Source organism: Oppia nitens, unplaced genomic scaffold (genome assembly GCF_028296485.1).
Source record: "Oppia nitens isolate AA-2021 unplaced genomic scaffold, nextdenovo-longstitch-racon4-pilon3 scaffold2_pilon_pilon_pilon, whole genome shotgun sequence".
Lineage (NCBI taxonomy): Eukaryota > Metazoa > Arthropoda > Arachnida > Sarcoptiformes > Oppiidae > Oppia > Oppia nitens.
The window spans coordinates 1,812,501-1,839,211 of record NW_026533210.1 but is presented as its reverse complement, the minus strand read 5'-3'; the positions used below and the strand labels follow the sequence as shown (position 1 = coordinate 1,839,211).

The window sequence follows — 26,711 nt, the reverse complement described above, 5'->3', positions numbered from 1 at the left end:
AATTTCATAGTTTAACAGTTTAACTGTTTAAACCAGTTATCTGTCCATTGATTACTAACTGTTCCGTACTATCCATTGTAATCAATTTGTCACAATTGATAGCAATATAAATGTATACTAAATTATTTTTGTTTTAAAAAAATTATAACATATAATTTGATAATTTAATATTAAATATATTTTAAAAAAAATATATATACCTATAATTAACTAATTTACCAAGTTCCAAATAGTATTGGTGTAATCAATGAGCTCGATAATTGCATAATTATCAGATTGAAAAAAAATCAATCTATATTTTATTATTAAATATAATAATAATAATAAAATATATATTTAAAAAAATAATAATAATATTTTAAGTTTAGAAATTAATAGAACATACTTGATCAGTTTGTACAATAGTTATAAATGTATTATTATTATTATTATTATGATTAATAAATGGCAAATTCAATGTATTATTATTATTACTGTTACACTTAACATAAGTCATATTAACATTTTGAACATACTTTTGCCAATAGACTAAATTATTTGAATTTATATAATCAATTGGATTACCAAAAATGTTGAATAAGGCTTTTTGTGTGACATATAAACCATTTTTTTTTTAAATAACTTAATTTTATGATTTAATAGTATATTTTAATCAAAACTTTTTAACTAAACTCATATCGTTGCATAAATATACAGTATAAACACTACAATAATTAATAATATACTTGTAATTATTTTTATATTTATTATATATATTTTTTTGTTAAAAAATAATTATTTAATTAATCACATGGTTGTTTTTATCGATTTTTTTTATAAATAATTATTTTGATACTTTTGATTTCATTACAAGTACATGTACTATTTATATGCTTTATTATAAACAGTTTATTATTATAATTATTATAGAATGAACCTAGATAAAATTAAAATATAAATATTAACTATTTGAATTTGCTTAGAATATAAAACACATGTTAAATATAATTAAATACTAAAATTTTCTAATTTTCCTGAAAATTCTTAATAATAAAAATAAATTATTAAATTATATTAAAATATATTCGTCTTATTAATAATATTGAAAAAAAGTTAATGTTAGACCTTTTTTTTAATAACAATAGTATTATTATCAAATATTAGATAAAATTTTTTTAATAAAAGTATAAAATATTTTCTGTATACATATTACAATATACAATAAAATATAATATAAAATAAAATTTCTAAATATATACATATCTAAAATGTGTACTATATTCAATCTAACATAATTTTATTCAATTTTTTTAAATAGTTAATTTATATTTGTATTTATATGTAATACAAATAAATTAATAAATATTTTAATAATTAATAATAATAATCAATAATAATAATAATATTTAAGATAAAAAAATTAGAAAATTGATAAAAATATTGAAATAAATTTTATGAAATAATATTGATAATCAATTGTTTGAAATAAAAATAAAAATTACTAACATTTTTTTTAGTCTAATATATACATTAGTATTTAAAATTACTATAATTATCTAAAATATTTATATTTTTTTTTGCTGAAATTGTAAATACATTGATCCGCATAACAACTATCTATTGTTTTATTTTATTACATAACCAGTAGTTATACTATATAAATAAATTTAAAAAAAACATATAAAATTTATATAATATTTATTTTGCTAACAAATTTTTTTTATTTATTTTTTTCAATTCAAACAACAATAAAAAAAATTGTTAAATAATGCAATTATTATTTGTATGGATTAGTTTGGGCACAGTTGGACACATATGGACGGGTTGTTGGGCCGGTATTCCCTGGAAAGCCGAGCCCCGGACCGAGTGGTGGTGGACAGATAGACACGAACTACTAGTCAACCAGACGCGCGATCATTTGGCCGATTTGAAAGTCATATTTTTCGGCGATTCCATTACTGAACTCTGGGTCAGAGGTCAAGGTTGGGACCTATGGTCCGAGTCGTATGCGCCGAGACATGCCTACAATTACGGTATTGGTGGCGACCGTACTGAGCATCTAATATGGCGTATGGAGCATGGTGAATTTGATGGACTAGATAGCAAACTGGTTGTCCTATTAGTTGGTTAGTTAACTACTGTTCCTCTCTCTCTGTCTCTCTGTCTCTCTGTCTCTCTGTCTCTCTGTCTCTCTGTCTCTCTGTCTCTCTGTCTCTCTGTCTCTCTGTCTCTCTGTCTCTCTGTCTCTCTGTCTCTCTGTCTCTCTGTCTCTCTGTCTCTCTGTCTCTCTGTCTCTCTGTCTCTCTGTCTCTCTGTCTCTCTGTCTCTCTGTCTCTCTGTCTCTCTCAGTATTATTATTATCGGTTATATTTTCCCGGTATATATCTATATCTAAAGGTACGAACAATATGGAGGCCAATACTGCCGAAGATATTGCCAAAGGTATCCGGGAAATAGTTGACCAACTTTTGAACCGACAGTTGAACACCAAAGTACTTGTATTGGGTATTACTTCCCGACACGAACGGGAACTTGATGTCAAAGTACATTCAGTTAACCATATAATTGCCGACTATGCGGACAATAAACGTGTCTTCTTTATGGACATGACTGACCATTTTGAGACCGATATCGGTAAAGTGATTGCCGACCTATACATGGCTGACGGTCTACATCTGTCAGCTAAGGGCTATCAGGTCTGGCACGACGTTATGGAGCCGTTGTTCAGTAAACTATTGAATTCATAATTGTTTTTTAACAAAAATAATAATATGAAATCATTTATAATAAATTATTATCGTTATTATTATTATCATTATTATTATTATGCAACTTATGATATAACACTTTCACTAACAATTAAATAAAAAAAATTATTATTATTATTAATGAATAAAGTGTGAGAATATTATTATTATTATTTTTTTAAATTAAACGATTAAAAATATATGTTAATTTTGTATATATATATGACAAAAAAATAAGTAAATAAAAATAGTTTTAAGAAAAAAATAAATACTTATGAAAGTCATATATAACCAGTTGAGAATGCTAAAAAGCATTTCCATACGAACTCCTTATCCAAAGTAAATTTTACTGATGTTGGGTATCAAATGATTTAGTATGACAAAATAAACTCAACTATAGTCATGTGAGTTATCAAATGATTCAGTATGACAAAATAAACTCAACTATAGTCATGTGAGTTATCAAATGATTCAGTATGACAAAATAAACTCAACTATAGTCATGTGAGTTATCAAATGATTCAGTATGACAAAATAAACTCAACTATAGTCATGTGAGTTATCAAATGATTCAGTATGACAAAATAAACTCAACTATAGTCATGTGAGTTATCAAATGATTCAGTATGACAAAATAAACTCAACTATAGTCATGTGAGTTATCAAATGATTCAGTATGACAAAATAAACTCAACTATAGTCATGTGAGTTATCAAATGATTCAGTATGACAAAATAAACTCAACTATAGTCATGTGAGTTATCAAATGATTCAGTATGACAAAATAAACTCAACTATAGTCATGTGAGTTATCAAATGATTCAGTATGACAAAATAAACTCAACTATAGTCATGTGAGTTATCAAATGATTCAGTATGACAAAATAAACTCAACTATAGTCATGTGAGTTATCAAATGATTCAGTATGACAAAATAAACTCAACTATAGTCATGTGAGTTATCAAATGATTCAGTATGACAAAATAAACTCATTTTTAATTCTCTACAAAATTCTTAACGTTAAAATTTTTAACTAATTTTTTTCTTTGACCATTTTTTCTATCTTCCCGAAGAGATATCAAAATTTTAAAGCATATTTTTTATGCTTGTTTTTGATGCTTTATTCAAATCTATACTCAAAAATTTTTACCTAAAATTTTTTTGACTGGCCGCCATTTTCTCTATGTTCCCGAAGAGATATCAAAATTTTAATGCTGATCCCCTATACCTTATTTTTGATGCTTAATCCAAATCTGAAGTCATAATTTAAAAATTCAATAAATATATATAAGGACGGAAGGACATATAGAATTCAGATACGTACTCCTTTCAGGAGTTCGTGAATATATATATATATATATATATATATATATAGGCTTTAGTTATACACTAAATACTACTACTTGTGCTAACTATGCTTAACAAACAAAACAGTATTCAAAAAAAAAATAACTAATTTTAGTATAATTTCACGGTTTGCTGACCTTTAATTAATTGACAACAAAAATTAAAAGTTTAATATAAAGTTATATTATATTTATACTGTATATACATATATATAAAAAAAATTAAATAAAAAGTTAGAGAAAGTTTTTTTTCCTTTTAAATTACAATTTAATCACTAAATACACGGTATATTCACTGACTGTATATACTGTATATACAGTATACATACTATGTGTCATATATTAGAAAATATATATATTTAAACATATAATATATTAATAGTGTGTTTAAGTTTAATAGTATTATTTTTTTGTGTGGTTTATTACATTAATTATAAAGTTTAGTGTGAAAATAGATAATTATGTTAATTAAACTATATATATATATATTGTTATATATTGCAAATAAGTTTATTTAATACCATTATAATTTATATCTAAATTGTGTACAAGCATTTGAAAGTTTAAAAAATAATAATATCAATATATAAACTGTATATTGTTTTTGTTTTTTATATAAATTTTATTTTTGTTGTTGAATTTTACTGATTATTTTTCAATTGACTTTATTATTATGGCTTTTTAAAGGTCTAAATAAATAAATTGAAAGTTTGAATGTCAAGAATGCTATTATTATTATTATTTTTAATTATATTGTTGTTTGTATTGCATTTATTGAGTAGAGAGAGAGAGAGAGATAGAGAGAGAGAGAGAGAGAGAGAGAGAGAGAGAGAGAGAGAGAGAGAGAGAGAGAGAGAGAGAGAGAGAGAGAGAGAGAGAGAGAGAGAGAGAGAGAGAGAGAGAGAGAGAGAGAGAGAGAGATAGAGAGAGAGAGAGAGAGAGAGATAGAGAGAGAGAGAGAGAGAGTTTTAGTTGTTTTATAGTATTACGAAAGGTTTGGTCAGAAAAAAATCAAATAAAAATACTTAAATATAACACAAAATATTACTTATAGTCTATAGTCTACTAATACATAGTAGTAGTAGTAATAATAGTAGACATAGTAATCAATTTATACTATATATAKGTACAGTATATCTGATATTTAATAGGCTCTTCTATAATATATAAACTTAACAATAGATATAACTTATATAATATAAATTGCAATTTAATATAAATTTGATAACAAGTGTATATATATATATATACAGTATATGTAAGAGTATAGTACATTAAATTATATTTATAATAAAAATAACAATAATATACTGTATATATATATATTAAACGTAGAAAACCCAATTTGATAGGACTTACTGTACCGATATAAGTAGGTATAGATACTGTATGATTCCGTATCAGGGTTTAACATGAGAATATTAAACACCCCCCAAATTACGCAACGCAGTTGCAATGACGCTATAACATGACACAATACTTAAATAATACACAAATTACGTTATTACACAAATAACGTTAAATAACGTAAAAAAATACACAAATTACGATATCACTTACCGGACGATTACGTGACGACTTTTTTATATATATTTTAGCACTTTTATTAAGAATTCTTTCTATTTTATATGATTTATTATTAATACAAACTAAGAGAAAAAGAGAAATTAAGCCTAATATGCCTAATCTCATAACAGAAGATATCTAAAGACAAATATTTTACCATATTTTAAATAAAAACGGTAATTTTTATTTTAATATTAATTGTTATAATATTGAAGATTTAAACCTTATTTAAGATTGTTTTATTTTTTTATATGAAAAATTTAATAATGAGTTTAAATTTTCGACCAATTTATGATGAAAATTTATCAGATTTATTAAAATTTATTGATTCTATGCCTTGTTTATTTTTATTAGTATACAATATTAATTCTGAAAGTTATGAAACAATAAATAAAAATTCAATTAAAGATAAACTTTATATATTTTTGGCATAAATCTTTGGAAGTAATTTTTTTAATTATTTAATAAATTATTAATTTTTTCATTTCTATTTAGATGAATAAATGAGACCGAAAATTTTTTAACCATCACCATTTGGATTTAACATATGTAAAGCTTATTACACATTGACTTTAAAGGAAAAAAACGATCACATACGAGAAGTTCATCCATATATAATTGTTAAAAAATGTTATATTTGTCATCAAATTTGTTGTGGTTCAATAAACTATTTTAAACATTTAAAATTGTCACATAAAAAATGTTTATACATTAAAAAAAATTATTAAATAAAATGTTATTTTATTTATAAAAATATTTATAATAATTATATATATATATTATTATTCATACCACACGTTAAATTAGTATTGTATTAAATTGTATAATGAATAAAGTATGAATTCATAAATTAATTTTGTAATGTCAAATTAATAAAATACAAATATATATTTATAAATTTTTCAAAAATACTTGTTTTCATTGTTTCAGAGCTCATAACCTTGTATTTTTTGTGATCCTTCTGAGCTTATACCATTATATTGTTTAATTTTTCGTAGATCTATTTACATATAAATGTTTATTGTCGTAGAGCTTATAAAACACTAGAACAAGCTTTTAATGATTATTGGGAATTAATTACAAATAATACAATTGAACTTTTAGGAGTAACTTTCGTTAATGATGAAAGAATAATTTATACATGGAAATATATAGATGACAAAGATTATGCGAATAATTATAATGTAGCTGTTGCATCATTTGTGCAAGAATTAAATTGTTCGAAATTATGAAGCGAATTAAAACAATAAAACCTAAAAGTCTCTTATATCATGATACAGATAGTGTTATATTTTATCGTACGTTAACAGAATCAATAATAGAGTGGTGATTATTTAGATGATTTAAAAGATTAAATTACTTAAGATTATACATGAAATTCAAATTGTATATTATTTGCAGCGCTAGGGTCTAAGAACTATGGCTTTAAAGATCAAAAAGCAGATAATACATTTGTTTCTATATTTAAATGTAAAGGAATAACTTTAAATTATTTAGCAAAACAATGTGTTAATTTTGAAATAAAATTTCGAGACACTAATGAAAGAAATATAATAAAAGTACCGCAGACAATTTGACATAAATAAATATAACGAGATCAAACCTAGATTTAAGATAAAGAATTTAGAGTAATATCTGATAAAAGGTTTATTAATGGCTTGTATAAGTTTCCATATAGTTAGATGATCAGATTTTAGAGTAACAATTCAAGTATTTTTATATTTATTAATTAAACAATTTTTTATTCTACAGTTTAATAATTCGTCTAGACCATGAGATCAAAGACCTCCCAATTATCACTATTGTGAATTTTGTCGCCAGCAGAGCTATCCGGAAACATTTGATGGCGATAAGTCGGATGATGACTCTGATTATAATGACATTATACGACCCTGCGAAGAATTGGGAAATGGTTGATGATGATGTCTACGAAGACATTATCATTATTGTCAATGGTGGCCCTCATAATCACCCGATCACCCTAACGAAGCCTCAGAAGACGACGAATAGGACATTATTGTCATTTGCGAAACCAACGCTGGTTACTTTATTCAATATTAATAATATTTATATCTTAATATATTACAATATATAATTTACTTTTATATAATCAGTATTTTTGTATTTATACATATTTATAAAAATTATATTTATATAATATATTTATATATATAATCATATTAAATAATGTTATCTAACTTTATTAAATAATTAATAAAATATTTTAAAATATAAATAAATCTTTTAAATTATTTAATAATATATTAATATTTTAGATAAACATATAAATAAAATAATTAAGTACAAAATAAAAAATAAAACTGGTATTAAAAGTAATGGGTTAATTAATTATAGCCAATTAGGTCTTCATAGGTAATTAATATTAAAGTTAGGTTCGGTTAATTAGTAATTTTTAAAATTTTAATTAATTATTTTATTGTCGTAATTGACTTTTTCTATCTTAAATATAACGGTTTTTAGATTGTTGATGTTTTGGATGGAATGACGGCTCCCACAAGTGATCATCAAATTAATTTATTAAATTTGGTGTAAAAATACTCATAAAAACACATCTACAGGCATTTTCAAGGCATTATACGCGCTATATTCAAATAGAAAAAATGCAAGTTTTTCAACCAATGAATGTTCGGAATTGACCTTTTTTACCAAACAAATTACGACATTATAAAGGATTTCATCCAGAATTGTCAATATTTTATGAAAAATGGACTTTCAGAATATGAATAAGAGCCAATAAAGAATTTAGAATCTAATCATTTATATATTTATAAATATAATTATTTATTTATTTAATTAATTAGTTTTTTATTAACCAATCAAAACCTCCTAGATGTGTATCCTTCCTACCCATGTTAAACTGCCATATAAACCAAAATTCAATTTATGCCTACTAGTAAACTTCATTCTTATTACTATGTGCAGGAATGAAAATTGATATGGCATAAAAATCTTTATTAAAATACTTTTACTTCTGCGTTTAATTTTTTTCATTTCAATGACTTGAAGTGAAATTGAGGCCGCTGCTGATCAATACAATTGTATTTAAATTTAAGTATATGCTATATATGAATAATATATAATACATAGAAAGGTGTTATATAATTCTGCCGATTTTGAAAACCATATTTTTTCTATACATTTATCAGAATTTTTTAGATAAACTTTTTTTGTGATCATCATTAATATGATCTAATATAATCGTATAACTTACATAAAAATCTTTATGGTGTATGTGCCATTTATCCGACCAGGATACATTATCCCGGTCCATTTTTTTAAATTATGAAATTATTTCTTTTTTGTTTTCATTTTTTAAAAAATTAAATAATATATTTTTTCGTCTTATATATAATTTTTTAAATAGTTTTTTATAAATAAAATATTAGAGAAAGAGAGAAAAGAGTTAGAGAGAGAAAGAGAGAGAGAGAAAGAGTTATAGAGAGAGATTACCCTAATAAAATATTTTTCTCATTGTTAAAATTGATCGTATAGCAAATTTTACACAATAAATTATTATCTATTTTTTCTATTTATTACATTTTTAATTTTATTTTATCAGAATAAATTTTTTCATTTTGTATTTTAATAAATTTTAATATTTTTTTCTTTTAAATACCTACATTGTGGATAATATTTAGCATGTTCTATCAGTGGGTCATCAGATATACTTATCATAAAACTAAATTATTACTTATCTTATATATATAAATAACAATTATATTTATTTATGTATTTTTAAAAACTAATTATATATTATAAATATTATAACATTGTTTTTTATTTTAAAAATTTTATTAGATCTCACTAATAAAGTATACCACTGTAATATTTGCAATTATATGGATTGGCAAAAGAAAGGTATGAACTCATATTTTAATTAAATATAAGGAAAATCTTGTGGAAACTCATGGCAATGATAAGGATTTTTATTACATCAAATATTTGAAACAATTATTTTTTTTTGTCATGTATACAATATATAAAATATATTTAAAAATCATTTTTATTAACATTAATATATATCTATTTACTTATAATAACTGTTATATTAATATATTAATATAATAATTACTGAACCTATATTTTTTACATATATAACACTTCATAAAATGCCGTTAATTTTAAGGCATATAAATTTTGTTTTTATATATAATATATTTTTTAATTATAGATATTTTAATATAAATAATATTATTTTAATCAATAATATATTTCATAGTCATTTCTAATAATTTCTTATCATTAAAAACAAATTTTTTATCAATTATTATTTTATGTTTAGAAATCAAAATTTTTTTTTATTTATTTGTACATTTATTTTATGTATAATTTTTTAAATAAACATATATTTTTAACTATAAAAAATGACAATTTATTTAAATATTAAAAATCAAATGTTAAAATATAAAATTTATTTTTCCCCTGAACTTACCTGTTTCAATAGTAATAAATAGAAACACAGTTTATATTATTAATGATTTATTTTATATTTAGTTATAGACATTATTCATAACTAATTGTATTTATATATCTGTATATTTAAATAAAAAATTAATACATTTTTAATTCAATTATAATTGAATTTTATTTCAGTTTTAATTTTTTCCGCTGTGTAGTTTTTGTTTTATTCATCGTTTATAAAAATACAATAACTCCAGACAGTAAGTCGCGTCAATATATACCAGTGTTGGCCAACGTATGGTATATACAGTATATTTGATGTAAAAATATAAACTAAAATCAATTTAGAGTATAAAACGGTTTCGGTTTTCTAGAGAAATTTTTTTTTGTTATTTTTATCTCTAATATTAATTCTTTTTTATTCACTTATCCAACAGTTTATTAGTATATATCGTATAATACGTGTTATACAATATATCGACAATTTATTTATAGTTTAGACCCAAAAATCAACAAAAAATTGCTTCAATTGTTTCAAACTGTTGTAAATTTTTACTCTAATATAGACTCTAATAGTTTTTTTTGTTATATTTTTTGTTGTTGTATAATATATTCATTTATGCAATAATTTTGTTACAAGTATTAAAATAATAATAAATGAAATAAAATGTTAACTAATCGAAGCGTATTTTTGAATGTATTTTTTTTAAAAAAAAATCTTAAAATTTTATACAATGAAATAAACATTTTAAAAAAATCACAAACATATGCTAAAAAATCTTATAATAAAATAATATAAAAAAATATTTTAATATACAAAATGTAAGTTATATTTAGTGAAATGGGAAAAAAATGTTTAATTTAATTTCATAGATGAATGAATTATTTATATTTGAATTTTATTTATTAAAACATAAAAAATAATATAAAGATTTTTACAAAAATTTTATTATTTTAATATTATATGTAATTATAAATTTGTGGTTAAATTTTAATATTTTAATTAATTATAATAAAAAATAAAATTAGTAAATCTAATTTAATTATAATCATGAAAATATAGTATTTATTGTAAACTAATAATTTTTATGATTAATGAAAAATTTATTATAATTTATAACAATTTAATACATAAAAGTATATTAACCTTAACTAATATTATACAGTAAATAACAATAGTTTTAAGTTTATAATAAATTTATTAAAATAAATATGTAATTATTAACACACAAAAAAAATATTATTGTCATTATGTGATTAATAAAAAATTAGTAATTACTAATAGTTTCAATAGTAAAGTAATAATTTTAATTAAAATAAAAATAATACAAACTATTACAACAAACATATTTAATAATATTTAGTTGAATATTGTTTAAAATAAAATAATTAATAATTAATATTAATATTATATTCAACTAAGTTTATAAGTTTTATATATTTTTTCATAAATAATTTTTTAATTACACAATTTATTTAAATTAAAATATAATATAGTTATACATATATAAATGTTGAACATTATGTTAACAACAAAACAACTAATAATAATTGTATTATTTTTATATTATTTAAAAGCTAATAGCAAACAATTTCATGTATCAGCTGACGATGAGATAAAATCATTGCCGGGTTTATCGTTTAAAATTAATTTCAAACAATACTCGGGTTATCTGAACACTAGTAGCGGTGATTATCTGCACTATTGGTTTGTGGAAAGTCAGTCTAATCCCGTAACCGATCCAATAATACTATGGTTAAATGGTGGACCGGGATGTTCCAGTTTGGATGGATTTTTATCAGGTAAACTATAATAGTGGTGACAATTTAAAAGTAAATTTGATTATAGTATATAACTATATTAATTATAACCAGTTTAAAAAAACTGTGAATACAGATAGTGTATGAATTTTAAAAATGACCATGGGCATAATTGTAGATAATATATTAAACTCATTGTAATTGATGATTTTTTTCGATTAATTGTTAAATTAACTAGATAAATCAACTATATGTATTATGTAATCGATACGCTATTATCTAGTTAATTTTGCAATTAATCAAAAAAAAAACGTAATCAATTACAATAATGTCCTTGGTCATTTTTTCAAATTGAATGTATGGTTTACTAGATATTTAATATAAATTACCTGTTTAACCTGAATATTATCCCAAATGTATATATATATATATATGCTAACTGTATTCACACTTTTAATAATACTGGTTATAATTGTGGTTTAGAAAACGGTCCGTTTTATATGCTACTCAATAGCACTGTCCTACATCATAACCCCTATAGCTGGAACCTGAAAGCCAATGTTTTATATTTGGAAACACCAGCCGGTGTTGGGTTTTCCTATAATAACCGAAACAATATCACTACTAACGATGACCGGTCAGCCAAAACAAACTACGAGGCAGTGCTGAGCTTTTATCGCAAGTTTCCACAATTCAAAGCTAACGATTTTCATATTTTTGGGGAAAGTTATGCCGGCGTTTATATACCATTGCTGGCCATCAACATTATCAACGATCACTCAGCAGATATTAATCTTAAAGGTTTGGGTATTAACGGTGGATATTTGGATCAGACACTGTTGGGTAATTCATTAATATATTACAGTTATTATCACGGTTTGTTTGATACGGTTTTGTGGAACCAGTTAGTAGGCCAGTGCTGTCCAGGAGGTAATAGTATCAACAATGACTGTAGTTTTGTCAATACAACTGATAAACAATGCGAAGCATTGGTAAATAAAACAAGTGATATAATTGAGATGGAGTTCCTTAACAACTATAACCTTTATGCTGACTGTCCCGTCAATATTGTATATAACGAGAGTCTCGGTAGGACAGTGCCCCGTGTTGAATACGATAGTAAACTAATAGGCCTACAATTGGGTATGGAAGTCACCATTGATGGTGGTGACGACGGAAATTTTTGTCTGTCCGACATCGGTATCCAGTGGCTCAACAGGCCTGATGTGCGCCGATCGTTACACATACCCGTAGCGGTTCAACCGTACAGTACGTGTAGTAAAGTTTTGGACAAAGAATATCACAATCAATATACAACACTCCGGCCACAGATACAGAAGCTGATGGCCAGTGACCGGAATCTAACTGTTATGATATACAATGGAGACACGGATATGGCGTGTAATTATTTGGGCAATGAATGGTATTGTTTTTTTTGTTGTTGATCCGTCTATATATTGGATGATCCCTTAAGTCTAATCTATTATTAATATTAGATATTTTTTGTGTCACTCACTCACCCACTCACTAGGTTTGTCGAAAGTCTAGGTCTAACCCAATCGACATGCTATACCAATTGGTGGTATAAGTATCAGGTGGGCGGCTATTATAAGGTCTACGAAAATCGGTTGGCATTTGCAACGGTTCGCGGAGCCGGACATATGGTACCCAAGGATAAGCCGGCAGAAACAATGCATTTGCTGAACATGTATTTCAATGGACAGATATTTAGAGATCCGAGTGGCGGTCAAAACAATGTTACCGATTGTTTGGCCAAAAAGTCTACCACCAGTTCCCAATCAGTTTCACCAAAAATAAACTCAACAAATAATATTAGTATTTTATTGATGATTGTATTCAATATTAGTTTAATATATTATATTATTTTTTGAATGATACGGCAAAAAATTAATTATTATATAAATCATAATATTTAATAATATAATTAAAATAATTTTATTGTTAAAATTAATTTTTTGATAAATAAAAATATTGAAATACATTATATATTTTTAAAAAAATTAATTAATACTAAAGTTTAAAAATATCTTTTAAATTTTATCTATTAGAATATAATACTAATAATATTAAAATTACTTTTTTAAAATTTTGTTTATTTATAATTTATTTTTGATGATAATTATAATTATATTGTGTGTTTATATTTTAGAAAAATTTTAAAACTTAATTTAAGTTAAATTTTCTATTATTTTTTAACTAAACTTCATTTGAAATATCTGCTATTGATAATTACTTATATCTTAATAAAAAATAATATTAATTTAATATTATTTTAGTGTAACTTTTACTAACATGATTAGTGATAAATATAATATATTGCATTATAACGGTTATTATTATTAAATTAAACAATTACATAACTAAATAATTAATTATTTTATATATCCTAGTTTTATTACTATAATAATATTTATTATAACAATAAAAAAATATTTTTTTTAATAACACTACATGTTATAAACAAAATTAACAGAAAATAATTAATAATTACAATACTAATCAATATTATTTTATAGTTATAAATTCACTGATTTATTATTTTTATTAAATTTAATTAAATTGAATTTTGTAAGTTTAATATAATAAGTCATATATTGAAAAAATAAATAAAATGTTTAACATCATATTAACAGTAAAACTATTGTTAATTGTATCATGCTTATTTTATATATTAACTAATTGTAAAGAGTTTAAAGGGTCGGCCGATCAGATAAAATCATTGCCGGGTTTATCGTTTAAAATTAATTTCAAACAATACTCGGGTTATCTGAACACTAGTAACGGTGATTCATTGCACTATTGGTTTGTGGAAAGTCAGTCTAAACCCGGAACCGATCCACTAATACTATGGTTAAATGGTGGACCGGGATGTTCCAGTTTGGATGGATTTATATCGGGTAATACATAGTTTATTTTTAGCAACATTACCCAAGTAGTAGTTTATTTAACTATTAATCCTAATTAAACTTTTTAAAATATAATGTGTTTTGTTTTATTATAGAAAACGGTCCGTTTTTAATGCTAGCTAAAAGCACTGTCCTACACCCAAACCCCCATAGCTGGAATCGGAAGGCCAGTGTTATCTATTTGGAAACGCCAGCCGGTGTTGGGTTTTCCTATAATAAACAAAACAAAATCGCTACTAACGATGACCGGTCAGCCAAAACAAACTACGAGGCAGTGCTGAGCTTTTATCGCAAGTTTCCCCAATTCAAGGCAAATGATTTGCATATTTTCGGAGAAAGTTATGCCGGCGTTTACATACCGTTGCTGGCCATCAATATTATCGACGATCACTCATCAGGTATTAATCTCAAAGGTATGGCCATCAATAATGCATATCTAGATCAGACACTGTTGGGTAATTCATTAATATATTACGGCTATTATCACGGTCTGTATGATACGGTTTTGTGGAACCAGTTAGTAGGCCAGTGCTGTCCAGGAGGTAATAGCATTCATAATGACTGTAGTTTTGTCAATACAACTGATAAACAGTGCAAAGCATTGGTAGATAAAACAAGTGATATAATTACTATGGAGTTCCTCAACAACTATAACCTTTATGCTGACTGTCCGGTCACTATTGTGCATAACAAGAGTCTCGGTAGGACAGTGCCGCGTGTTGATTACGATAGTAAACTAATAGGCCTACAATTGGGTATGGAAGTCATCGTTGATGGTGCCGATCAAAATGCCCCGTGTGTGACCGACAATGGGGTCCAGTGGTTTAACAGGCCCGATGTACGCCGAGCTCTGCACATACCGAAATCGGTTAAGCCGTACACTACATGTAGTAATGATGTGGGCAATGCCTATTACCAACAATACAAAACACTCCGACCGCAGATACAGAAGCTGATGGCCAGTGATCGTAAGCTAACTGTTTTGTTATACAATGGAGACACGGATATGGTGTGCAACTATTTGGGCGATCAATGGTATTAATTTTTTTCTATCTATATATATTAATCATGTTTAGATTACCCCTGGTAAGATATCCCTTTCCCCCCCCTTCCCCCATTAGAAACTATTTATCATGGTTTCTAAGGGGCGGGTAAGGGGTCATCTTACTACCACTAATAGCAATATTTTTTTGCTTCTTCATAAAAATAATAGTTTAATAATAAATTATTAATAATTAATATGTTTTTTAAAAATAATTAAACTTAATATATTAGAGATACAGTCAGAAAATTGGTTATTTTAGTATTAGTAATTTTTTTATGGAATTTACTAAAAGTTGTCAAAAATGTAATACAAATTATACAGCCCACACTACCCCTTCCCCCACCTTAAATATTTTCGAGATTTTTTTTTGTCATTCAACACAACCACCCACCCACCCCCAGTAATATCGATATCGTAAAACATTTAGCAACCCTGATTTATACGGGGAAGGGGGGGGCTATCTTAGATGGTCTAATTAATTATAAAAAATTAATTCAATCATACTTTATCAGGTTTGTCGAAAGTCTAGGTCTAACCCAATCGACATGTTATACCAATTGGTGGTATAAGTATCAGGTGGGCGGCTATTATAAGGTCTACGAAAATCGTCTGGCATTTGCTACGGTTCGCGGATCGGGACATATGGTACCCAAGGATAAGCCGGCACAGGCATTGCATTTGGTTAACATGTATTTCAATGGACAGATATTTAGAGATCCGAGTGGCGGTCAAAACAATGTTACCGATTGTTTAGCCACCCCTCCCAAAAAAAAGAGTCTATCTCTAACCACTAGATTATAGATCAGTTGCTATACTATAAACTCTATGAATTATAATTACATTTTTTTCAATTACTTATTAGAAACTTATAATTATTTTATAAATATATATTTATATATAGAGTAATTCATAGTTTTTTTAAATAAAAATTATAATTAAATAACTTATAATACATAATGATAGAATATATACTATAATTTTTAATTTAACTTAATTAATCTAGATAAATATTAATTGAAATATTTATAATTTAATTTATTATGTTTTAATACTTACTAATAAGTTTAATAATAATAATAAAATTTTTATTAAGATTTATTATTATTATATTTTCAAATATGATTTCAACATTATTTAGCATAATTTCTATAATAAATCACATATTAATTAAAATATAAACTAGGCACACATATTAAAAAACAATATATAAAAATAAATTAGCAAATATTTTTTAAAATTAAACATGGTAATAATCTAGTTAAAATTAGTAACAATTATTTATTGAATATAAATATTGATGATATAAAATAATTAACAACTAAAAAAACTTTATTAAATTAGTTAAATCTTTTATTTTAAATATGTTAATCTAATAACTTTTAATATTAGTTAAAACTAATTTAGTAAATAGGATATTAAATAAATATAATTTATTTGTTTATGTTTTTTATTACATCCTTTTTGAAAATATGATTCATTGATTTTCTTTTTTAAAAAAATAACTTTTATTATTTTATTTTACTTATTAAACTGACTGTTAAATACAATAATTTATTACATTTTGATTAATTTATTATCTTATTTTTATATATATATAAATATCTTATTATTTCTGTTAGCTATTGGATATATTGTTAAATAAATATAAATAAAGTATATAATTGAATATTAAAAAAAATAAATAATAAAACAATAATTTAATACAATTTAAGTCAATAACAATTAACATTATATTGTTTATGTGTTTATATTTTAAAACAATAGATAATTGGACAAAATTAATAAAAAAATATTATTTTCATTTATATTTTTTTGTATTAATTAATTTAAGTCAATTTTCTATTACATTATAATAGTTAAAAATTAATTTCAATTAAAATATCCACTATAATTACTTATATTTAAAAAAATAAATAATAATAAGTTAATATGTTTTTAGTGAAACTTTTACAAACATGATTAGTGATAAATATAAAATATTTCATATAACGCTTATTATTATTATAATTATTATTATTATTTTGGACAAAAATATGACTAATTATTTAATTATTTTTTTTATATATATCTTGTTTGATTACTAAAGCATAAATTATTTTTTTTAAATCTAATAAACAGATAACAATAATATATTAATAAATATTATATACAATAATATTTTTATCTTATTAAATACTAATACAAACTTTTTTTATGTTTGTAAAACAGTTACAAATAAAAATATTTGCAATTATTGGAAAAATAATTCATAGTCATTGTTAGACTAATAAAAAATTTACCAAGAAATTATTACTAAATTTAATTGTAAAAATATTAATTACAATAAAATAATACTAATAATAAAATGTTATTAATAAAAAATATATATATCTGAAAATGTTTTATTAATTAATAATTATTAATACGATTCAATATATTTTTTATTTATAAATTTACTGTTATTATTATTATTTAATAATTTTTTAATAATTTTTGTTTTAACTAAATTTTCTAATTTTTAAATTTATTTATTTTTTTTTGAGTTTCACATTAAAAATTATTATATAAAAAAATGTTTAGCATTGTGTTAACAGTAAAACTATTAATATTTTTAATATTTTTATTTTATACTAAAACTAATTGCAAACAATTTGAAGGATCAGCCGATGAAATAAAATCATTGCCGGGTTTATCGTTTGATATTAATTTCAAACAATACTCGGGTTATCTGAACACTAGTAACGGTGATTATCTGCACTATTGGTTTGTGGAAAGTCAGTCTAATCCCGGAACCGATCCACTAATATTATGGTTAAATGGTGGACCGGGATGTTCCAGTTGGATGGATTTATATCGGGTAATAGTGTTTAGAAATATACAAGCAAATTATCTAACTGTTTCAATTAACTATTGACTTATTCTGATTTTTTTATAGAAAACGGTCCGTTTTCAATGCTACCCAATAGCACTGTCCTACATCATAACCCCTATAGCTGGAACCTGAACGCCAGTGTCATATATTTGGAAACGCCAGCCGGTGTTGGGTTTTCCTATAATAACCGAAACAATATCACTACTAACGATGACAGGTCAGCCAAAACAAACTACGAGGCAGTGCTGAGCTTTTATCGCAAGTTTCCCCAATTCAAAGCAAACGATTTTCATATTTTCGGGGAAAGTTATGCCGGCGTTTACATACCGTTACTGGCCATCAACATTATCAACGATCACTCATCAGGTATTAATCTTAAAGGTCTGGCCATCACCAATGGATATCTAGATCAGACATTGTTGGGTAATTCATTGATATATTACGGTTATTATCACGGTTTGTATGATACGGTTTTGTGGAATCAGTTAGTAGGCCAGTGCTGTCCAGGAGGTAATAGTATCAACAATGACTGTAGTTTTATTAATACTACGGACAAACAGTGCGAAGCATTGGTAAATAAAACAACTAATATAATCAATCTGGAGTTCCTCAACAACTATAACCTTTATGCTGACTGTCCGGTCACTATTGTGCACAACGAGAGTCTCGGTAGGACAGTGCCGCGTGTTGATTACGATAGTAAACTAATAGGCCTACAATTGGGAATGGAAGTTATCATTGATGGTGCAAATGAAAATGTCCCGTGTCTGCCCGACATTGGTGTCCAGTGGTTCAACAGGCCTGACGTACGCCGTGCTCTACATATACCCGAATCGGTTCAACAGTATATGCCGTGTAGTAATGATGTGGGCAATGCATATCACAAACAATATGAAACACTACGACCGCAGATACAGAAGCTGATGACCAGTGATCGCAAGCTAACTGTTTTGATATACAATGGAGACACGGATATGGTGTGCAATTATTTGGGCGATCAATGGTATTGTTTTTGTTTCTGTTTATATATATATACTGTACAGTATATACGGTATTATCTCTTAAAGTCTAATCTAATTTGTATCAAATTATTATCAGGTTTGTCGAAAGTCTAGGTCTAACCCAATCGACATGTTATACCAATTGGTGGTATAACTATCAGGTGGGCGGCTATTATAAGGTCTACGAAAATCGGTTGGCATTTGTTACGGTTCGCGGAGCCGGACATATGGTACCCAAGGATAAGCCGGCAGAAACAATGCATTTGCTGAACATGTATTTCAATGGACAGATATTTAGAGATCCGAGTGGCGGTCAAAACAATATTACCGATTGTATACCCGAAAAGTCTATCCACACCCCTACTACCCGATCGGTTGCTATTATAAACTCTATGAATTATAATTGTATTTTGTTGTTAATCACAATGAATTTTATATTATATTACTTTATTTAAAAAAAATCAATTAAAAAAGTTCAATTACTTATTATTGAAACTTATATTATTATTTTATAAATATAAAAATAATTTATAAGTTTCTAATAATAATAAGTAATTTTGAATTTTGAGTAATTCATTGTTTGTGAAAGTTATAATTATTTAATAAATATTATATATTATATAACATAAATAAAATGAAATAATTACAATTTACTAAATTTTTCATATTTAATATTAAATCAATTTCTATTGATAATATTTTATTAATTTATTAATTTTTAAAGATTTAACATATATATATATATATATATATACAGTATATATAATTTAAATTATATTATCATATAATTTATGTTTATGTAAATTTAATATCAATATTATTTTAAATATTAAAAGTTAAATTATAAAATTAGCATAAATAATAATATAATATATTTTATTATTTTAAATATTATAAATTTTATAATCAACTTTTTTAAAAAATCCTACATACTTTAACCTTTATAATATATATATATATTGTACATAATATTTTTAAAAATAGTAAGTAAATAATATATATCAACATATATATAAATTTTAAATATTTAAATTGATGATGTTGATGTTGTTATACACTTATATTTATTTATTATGTTTATATTTATAGATATTGAAAGTAATATAAACTACAAAATAGTATTACAGTATATATTTATATTTATCTGTATTATGCAAACATTTGTTTTACTAAAAAATTTTGTTATTTTTTTTAACTATTGATTTTTTGTGTGAGTGTATACATTATTATTGGGCAAAATAGGATGATATCAATATATATATATATAATATTTTGAGACAACAATTTTTCAATATATCATTAGTTTGTTTTTTATTTTCGATAAACATGTTTGAAAAATAAAAATATTATAGTAATAACAACTTATAACATATTATTCATATACCAGTAGTAATACTGTATATTGTTTTTATTTATTGTATAAAAAAATGTTTTTTATACCCTAGAATTTATATATATATATTTATATTATAATAAAAATAGCTAATACTGTAATATCTATATATAAATATTCAAAAGCTATTTAAAATTGTTTTTATAAATATAATAAAACATTTTTTTTTGAATGACAAGTTTGACAATCAAAGTTATTATTGATTTTTATTTTTAAATAAAAAAATTTATATCTAAGTTTATATACTGTTTATATAAATATTTCAATTATGATATTGAATTCATGTCACATATGAACCGTACTTATAGTGTGAATGATTAAGAGATGATAAGAGTGAGAGAGAGAGAGAGAGAGAGAGAGTTAACAAGTTTGAAAAGTTTCATAATTTATTTGAAAAATAAATTATTACGTGTTGTTTATATATGATATGATATATCAATAAGATATCAGAAATAGTTTAAGTATTTATTTTAATTATTCAATTATAATTTTTAATGATATTTTTTTTAATATATTAAACTGGGCAAATAAAATGATTAGTAAAAAAAATTATTTGAAATAACCTTGATATACTGTACATAATCGTTTATAATAGACTTAATTGATAAATCTACTATAGTTAAGTTTTTAATAATATTTTTTAGTTATATTTTCATTTTAAAAAATGTAAAATTATACACTAAATTATATACAACTAAAAAAATACTAATACTATAATTAGAAAAAAACTTATTAATTTGGAAAAAACCAATTGTAATAAATTATTCAGTAATAATAAACAACAAAGATTTTATATAAAAAAATAAATAATTATCAACTAATATATATATAAATAATTGTTTTAATTACTAAAAGTGTCAACAAAACACACACACACACACAGTAAAGTCAATTAAATAGACAATACATTCATCTATTATATATATCATACTATTTATATAATATAATAATAATAATAATATAATAATAATGAGACTATCGATAATCAATGGCACATATGCTGTATGTCGACTACCAGCTAATCAACCGTTACCTCAATGGGTAGTTGACTGCTGTCAACGACAACAACACCCGACACCGACACTGCTATCAATTACATACACATCGGACGAGTTGTCCATTGTTTGTGACCAGTTGTCGGTACCGACAATTGTCGCCACCGACGACGCCGACAATGATTTCCGATGTCAGAAAAACTGGCGCTGTATCAAAGTGGACGGTCCGCTAGAGTTTACCGAAATCGGTATCATAAGCCAGTTGACGGCACCGTTAGCCGATAATGGTGTACCTGTTTTCATACTGTCCACCTATGATACCGACTATATACTTGTCAATGAATCGCATCTAATTAAAGCCAAACAAATTTTAGTTGAAAATAAACACACATTTCTTAAGTGATAAATGATAATTAAATAATTAATTTTTTTATAGTTCAGTAAATACCATATATACAGTATATATACTGTATATATAAATACAGTTAAGTATAATGAAAATCTATTTTTAGATAACTATTGTTTAAATATAATGTTATTTTATTTAATATAAATTTACTAAAATATTTGTTTTTGACATTTTTCTGTATTAATTTTAATTGAAAATAAAAATAGCTTTATTTTGTTTAACAAAATACAATATACTGTATATACGTATAATTTTAGTTTATTTTATTTGTTTTAATTAAATATATATATATATATTTATATGTATTATTATTATTACTACTATAAATATATTATATTAAATTCAAAATTATATTATTTTTAAAAAATAATATTTTATACTATCGACTGATATTGCAAATGCAATAGTTTTAGCATAAATTGTGTTCAAATTATTAATTAAAAATATAAATATTAAAATAAATGCCATATTAAATATTTTTAAACAAAATTAGCATAATTAGATTAAAATACTTTATAATTACTATTATCATTTTATATAATAATTTTCAAATTTTCTCACAATTTTGCTAATTATTTATTATTAAATTATTAGCAAAATATTAAATTATTTACACATTTTATGTTTTATGTTAACAATTCAAACAGAAATAAATAAATTAAATAATTAAAGTAATATATTATTTATATTTTTTCGGTATGAAAATTATTTAGCCATTATTAATATGCACACACACTCACATACATACACACACAAACACTAGTTAGTAAAATATAAATTATATTTATTTTTAACAAATTGTATGCTAAATGAATGCTAAAAATAACAATTTAAATATAATATAGTTGTGAACATACTGTATACCGTATATACAGTACTGTACAGTATATACGAAATATTACTATTAGGGTTAGATTAAATTACCTTCCACATTTTATTATCCAAAAAAAAAAGTTCCTAGGGAATATTCTATAACTTATTAAACTCTAAACAACACATTTTTTGTTATAATTTTCAAAAAATATTTATTAAAAAAAATAAAACAAATATTATAATAAACAAATGTATTATAAAGTTGTATTGATAAAATAGTATCATCAATAAAATTATTGAATTGAAATTTTGTTTTTGAATTATTTCAATATTTTTGTTTATGTTGCAAAACAAATGTTTAAAAATATTTTAAAAACAATATAAAATATATTTAAGTTATTGAATATTTTTTTAAAACATATTTTCCGGGAAAATTGGAGGAATTTTTTCTTTAAAAAAAGAAACTTCCTTCCCTGGGAATGTTTATCGAACTCTAGATGTCTACTATATATATATGTGTCTAATACACAAACGGGTGTTTATTTTATCAGTAGATAAATAGCATACAAATTAGTTATATTAAACAATGAATTAATGAATGGATGGATAAATTAAATGAATAAATGACTGACTGAATGAATGAAAGATTGAATGAATGAATGAATGAATGAATGAATGAATAGTTGAATAAAAATAAAATTTAAAAAAATATATATTTATATATATATATATATATATATTTGAAATTGAATTGAAAATATAATTAAACTTTATTTGCATTACAAAAAAAAACAAGATGGTTAAGTATAGTTAGTACCAAACAAATTAAATTGAATTGAATTGTGTGTCAAAACATATATCGTATAATATATATATATATATACAGTATATATATATATATACAGTATATATATATATATACAGTATATATACTGTATATAAAAAAACCTGACGGTGCAAACTGTACACAATTTTTCATGAAAAGTAAATAAATAAATAGATAGATAGATACAGTTAAATAGATTATTTAAAAGAAAAATAGTGACCAAATAATAAGCATTATTTATTTAATCTGGATAATTTTATAAAAAAATTTTTTGTTATAATTTTGATTTATATTAAAATCAATTTTTATACTAATTAATTATAGGAACAAATATAAATAAATAATCAATTATTGATTTATTATTAAATGAAAAAATATATTTATCAAATATTAATTACAATTATTATTATTTAGTAAATTTTTAAATATTTTTAAAAGTTTTAAAATCTATTATCAAATATAATCTCATATAAATAATTATCATAGTCACTTATTATTGTAATAAATAATTGTAAATATTTTTAGGTTTACATTTATTTTTTTAATTACTTATATTAATTTTGAAAAATAAATTGTATATTTATATATTATTTTATCTATCATTTATTAACCATTGGACTTTAATGCAATATTTAAACAAAATTATTATATGTACTGCAACTATGGATATCATGAATAGTCCAGAATAAACATATATTTTAGGTATAGTTTTGGTCACACTATAGATGTTGTAAATTAATTTTATGGCTCAAAGGGTCAGCCGACCGACCAATTCCTATGAATTTCTATTAATTACAAATGTTTTTATCAGGAAAACTGCAGTATTAATACATTATATGTTACTGTATAATATACAGTGTATATACTGTATATATAAATATAAACAATTTATATTACAATATAATCTATATATCTATCTATGTTATGACATAAACAGAATATTCTATAGTTTCTGCTTAATGTTTATATAATATTTATTATTATATTGAATATAACAGAATATTCTATTAAAATAAAACACTAGCAAACATGGAAACTGTCTAATGTTTTACATTAAATTAAAATAAATATATACAGTACAGTATATATATATATATACTTTTTTCTACTAAATTATTATTATTATTACATAATAGACAGGGAACCAAAAATTCTATACTATATTTAGATATGTCTAAAATAATTGATTGATTAGATAATAGATTAGTAGGATTTGTGTTATTATTGTTGTTTATGTTGTTATAGCTGTCATAACTTTTGTAATATGTTGTTGTTTTATGATTTGATTAATGATTTTTTTATATTTATATTTTTATGTTTGTATTACATTTCATATACAATACTTTATATACAGTTAATTTTATATATAATTTAATGTATAGTATTATATATCTATAGTTATTTTTGTTTTGTTTATTTTTTTCTACTATTATTTTACAAAATAAAATCGATAAAAATTTTCATTAACGTTAAACATATATATATATATATATATATATATATATATCAATAATCTTTTTAAATGGTTTTTTAAGTGGCCAACTAAATTAAACATTAAAATAAACTTGTGTATACAATAATTAATTGTATAATTTATAATATATATATATATATATATGTATATACTTAGTTTTGTTGCATAATATGAATTTATATGATATCTAAAAATTTTAATATTAAAAACAAAACAATTTATAGTTATAGCGTAAAACAAACAAAAAATATATATAATTTTTTTTAAAGGAAAAATGTGTTGACATTTAATATTCAATAAAATTTGTTTTTAAATAATTAATTAATTAATAAAACAATTATACTATGTGTGTGTGTGTGTCTATTAATTGCATAGGAATTAATCTTATATAAAGTACTATACAATTAATATAATTAATTATATTTATAATTTCATAATTAGTTCATAGCTTATCAAAATTACTAATCACTCTAATATGAAAACCAACCAAACATTTTCTATATACACTGTATGTATACTGTATTATATTATAAACAAAAAACAAAAGTTATGTACTATTAATACAATTAAAAACAAAGAGCACCGGTATTTGTTAGTAATGGCGATTAAGTGTATGTTTAATGTATATGTGTTATCACTGTTTGGTTAGTAAGATGTTTGACTGTTTGAGAGGGTTTGATGTAAACATAAACCAGAAAATTAAAGACCACAAAAACCAACACTTTTAATGTAATGCACTCTTAATATATACTAAAGTAAAGTACTGTATATTCAGTATATACTGTATATATATATATATAATATAAATAAGTATACATTTTCATGACAAATGACTTATACATTTAGATATATTACAGTACTATATATAAAATATAGGAATAATACAGTATTTATATATTACTATATATAATAATAATTATTATATGCTATATATTAATATTATATAAACAATATATATATGATATAATGTATATTAAGTTATATTTAATAATGAATTTAATTTCCAAATAAATAAAAATATATTACAGTGACTTATATTAATATAAAATATCTAATAATATACAGTATATTACTAATATAATATTAGTATAATTATATATACAATATATTTATGTATACAGTATATACCATAACAGTATACCACTTATGTGCTTA

The 26,711-nt window shown here is 23.1% G+C and overlaps 1 protein-coding gene across 1 annotated transcript; it reads left to right on the top strand.

Moving 5' to 3' along the window:
• Positions 1 to 1,747: 1,747 nt before the first annotated feature.
• LOC128955502 (uncharacterized) lies at positions 1,748 to 22,437 on the top strand. The gene is made up of 9 exons (XM_054301179.1): positions 1,748 to 2,105; positions 2,377 to 2,706; positions 11,640 to 11,864; positions 12,306 to 13,245; positions 13,354 to 13,589; positions 14,477 to 14,740; positions 18,709 to 19,648; positions 19,744 to 20,051; positions 22,058 to 22,437. The coding sequence occupies exons 1-9, from the start codon at positions 1,748 to 1,750 to the stop codon at positions 22,435 to 22,437; spliced, it is 3,981 nt and encodes a 1,326-aa protein (XP_054157154.1).
• Positions 22,438 to 26,711: the final 4,274 nt, after the last annotated feature.

Coding starts and splice junctions, on each gene's coding strand:
- LOC128955502 (XM_054301179.1), top strand. CDS start 1,748: ATGCAATTATTATTTGTATGGATTAGTTTGGGCACAGTTGGACACATA. Junction 2,707..11,639: donor CGTTATGGAGCCGTTGTTCA/GTAAACTATTGA, acceptor ATTATTTAAAAG/CTAATAGCAAACAATTTCAT. Junction 20,052..22,057: donor AAACTCTATGAATTATAATT/GTATTTTGTTGT, acceptor GTCGACTACCAG/CTAATCAACCGTTACCTCAA.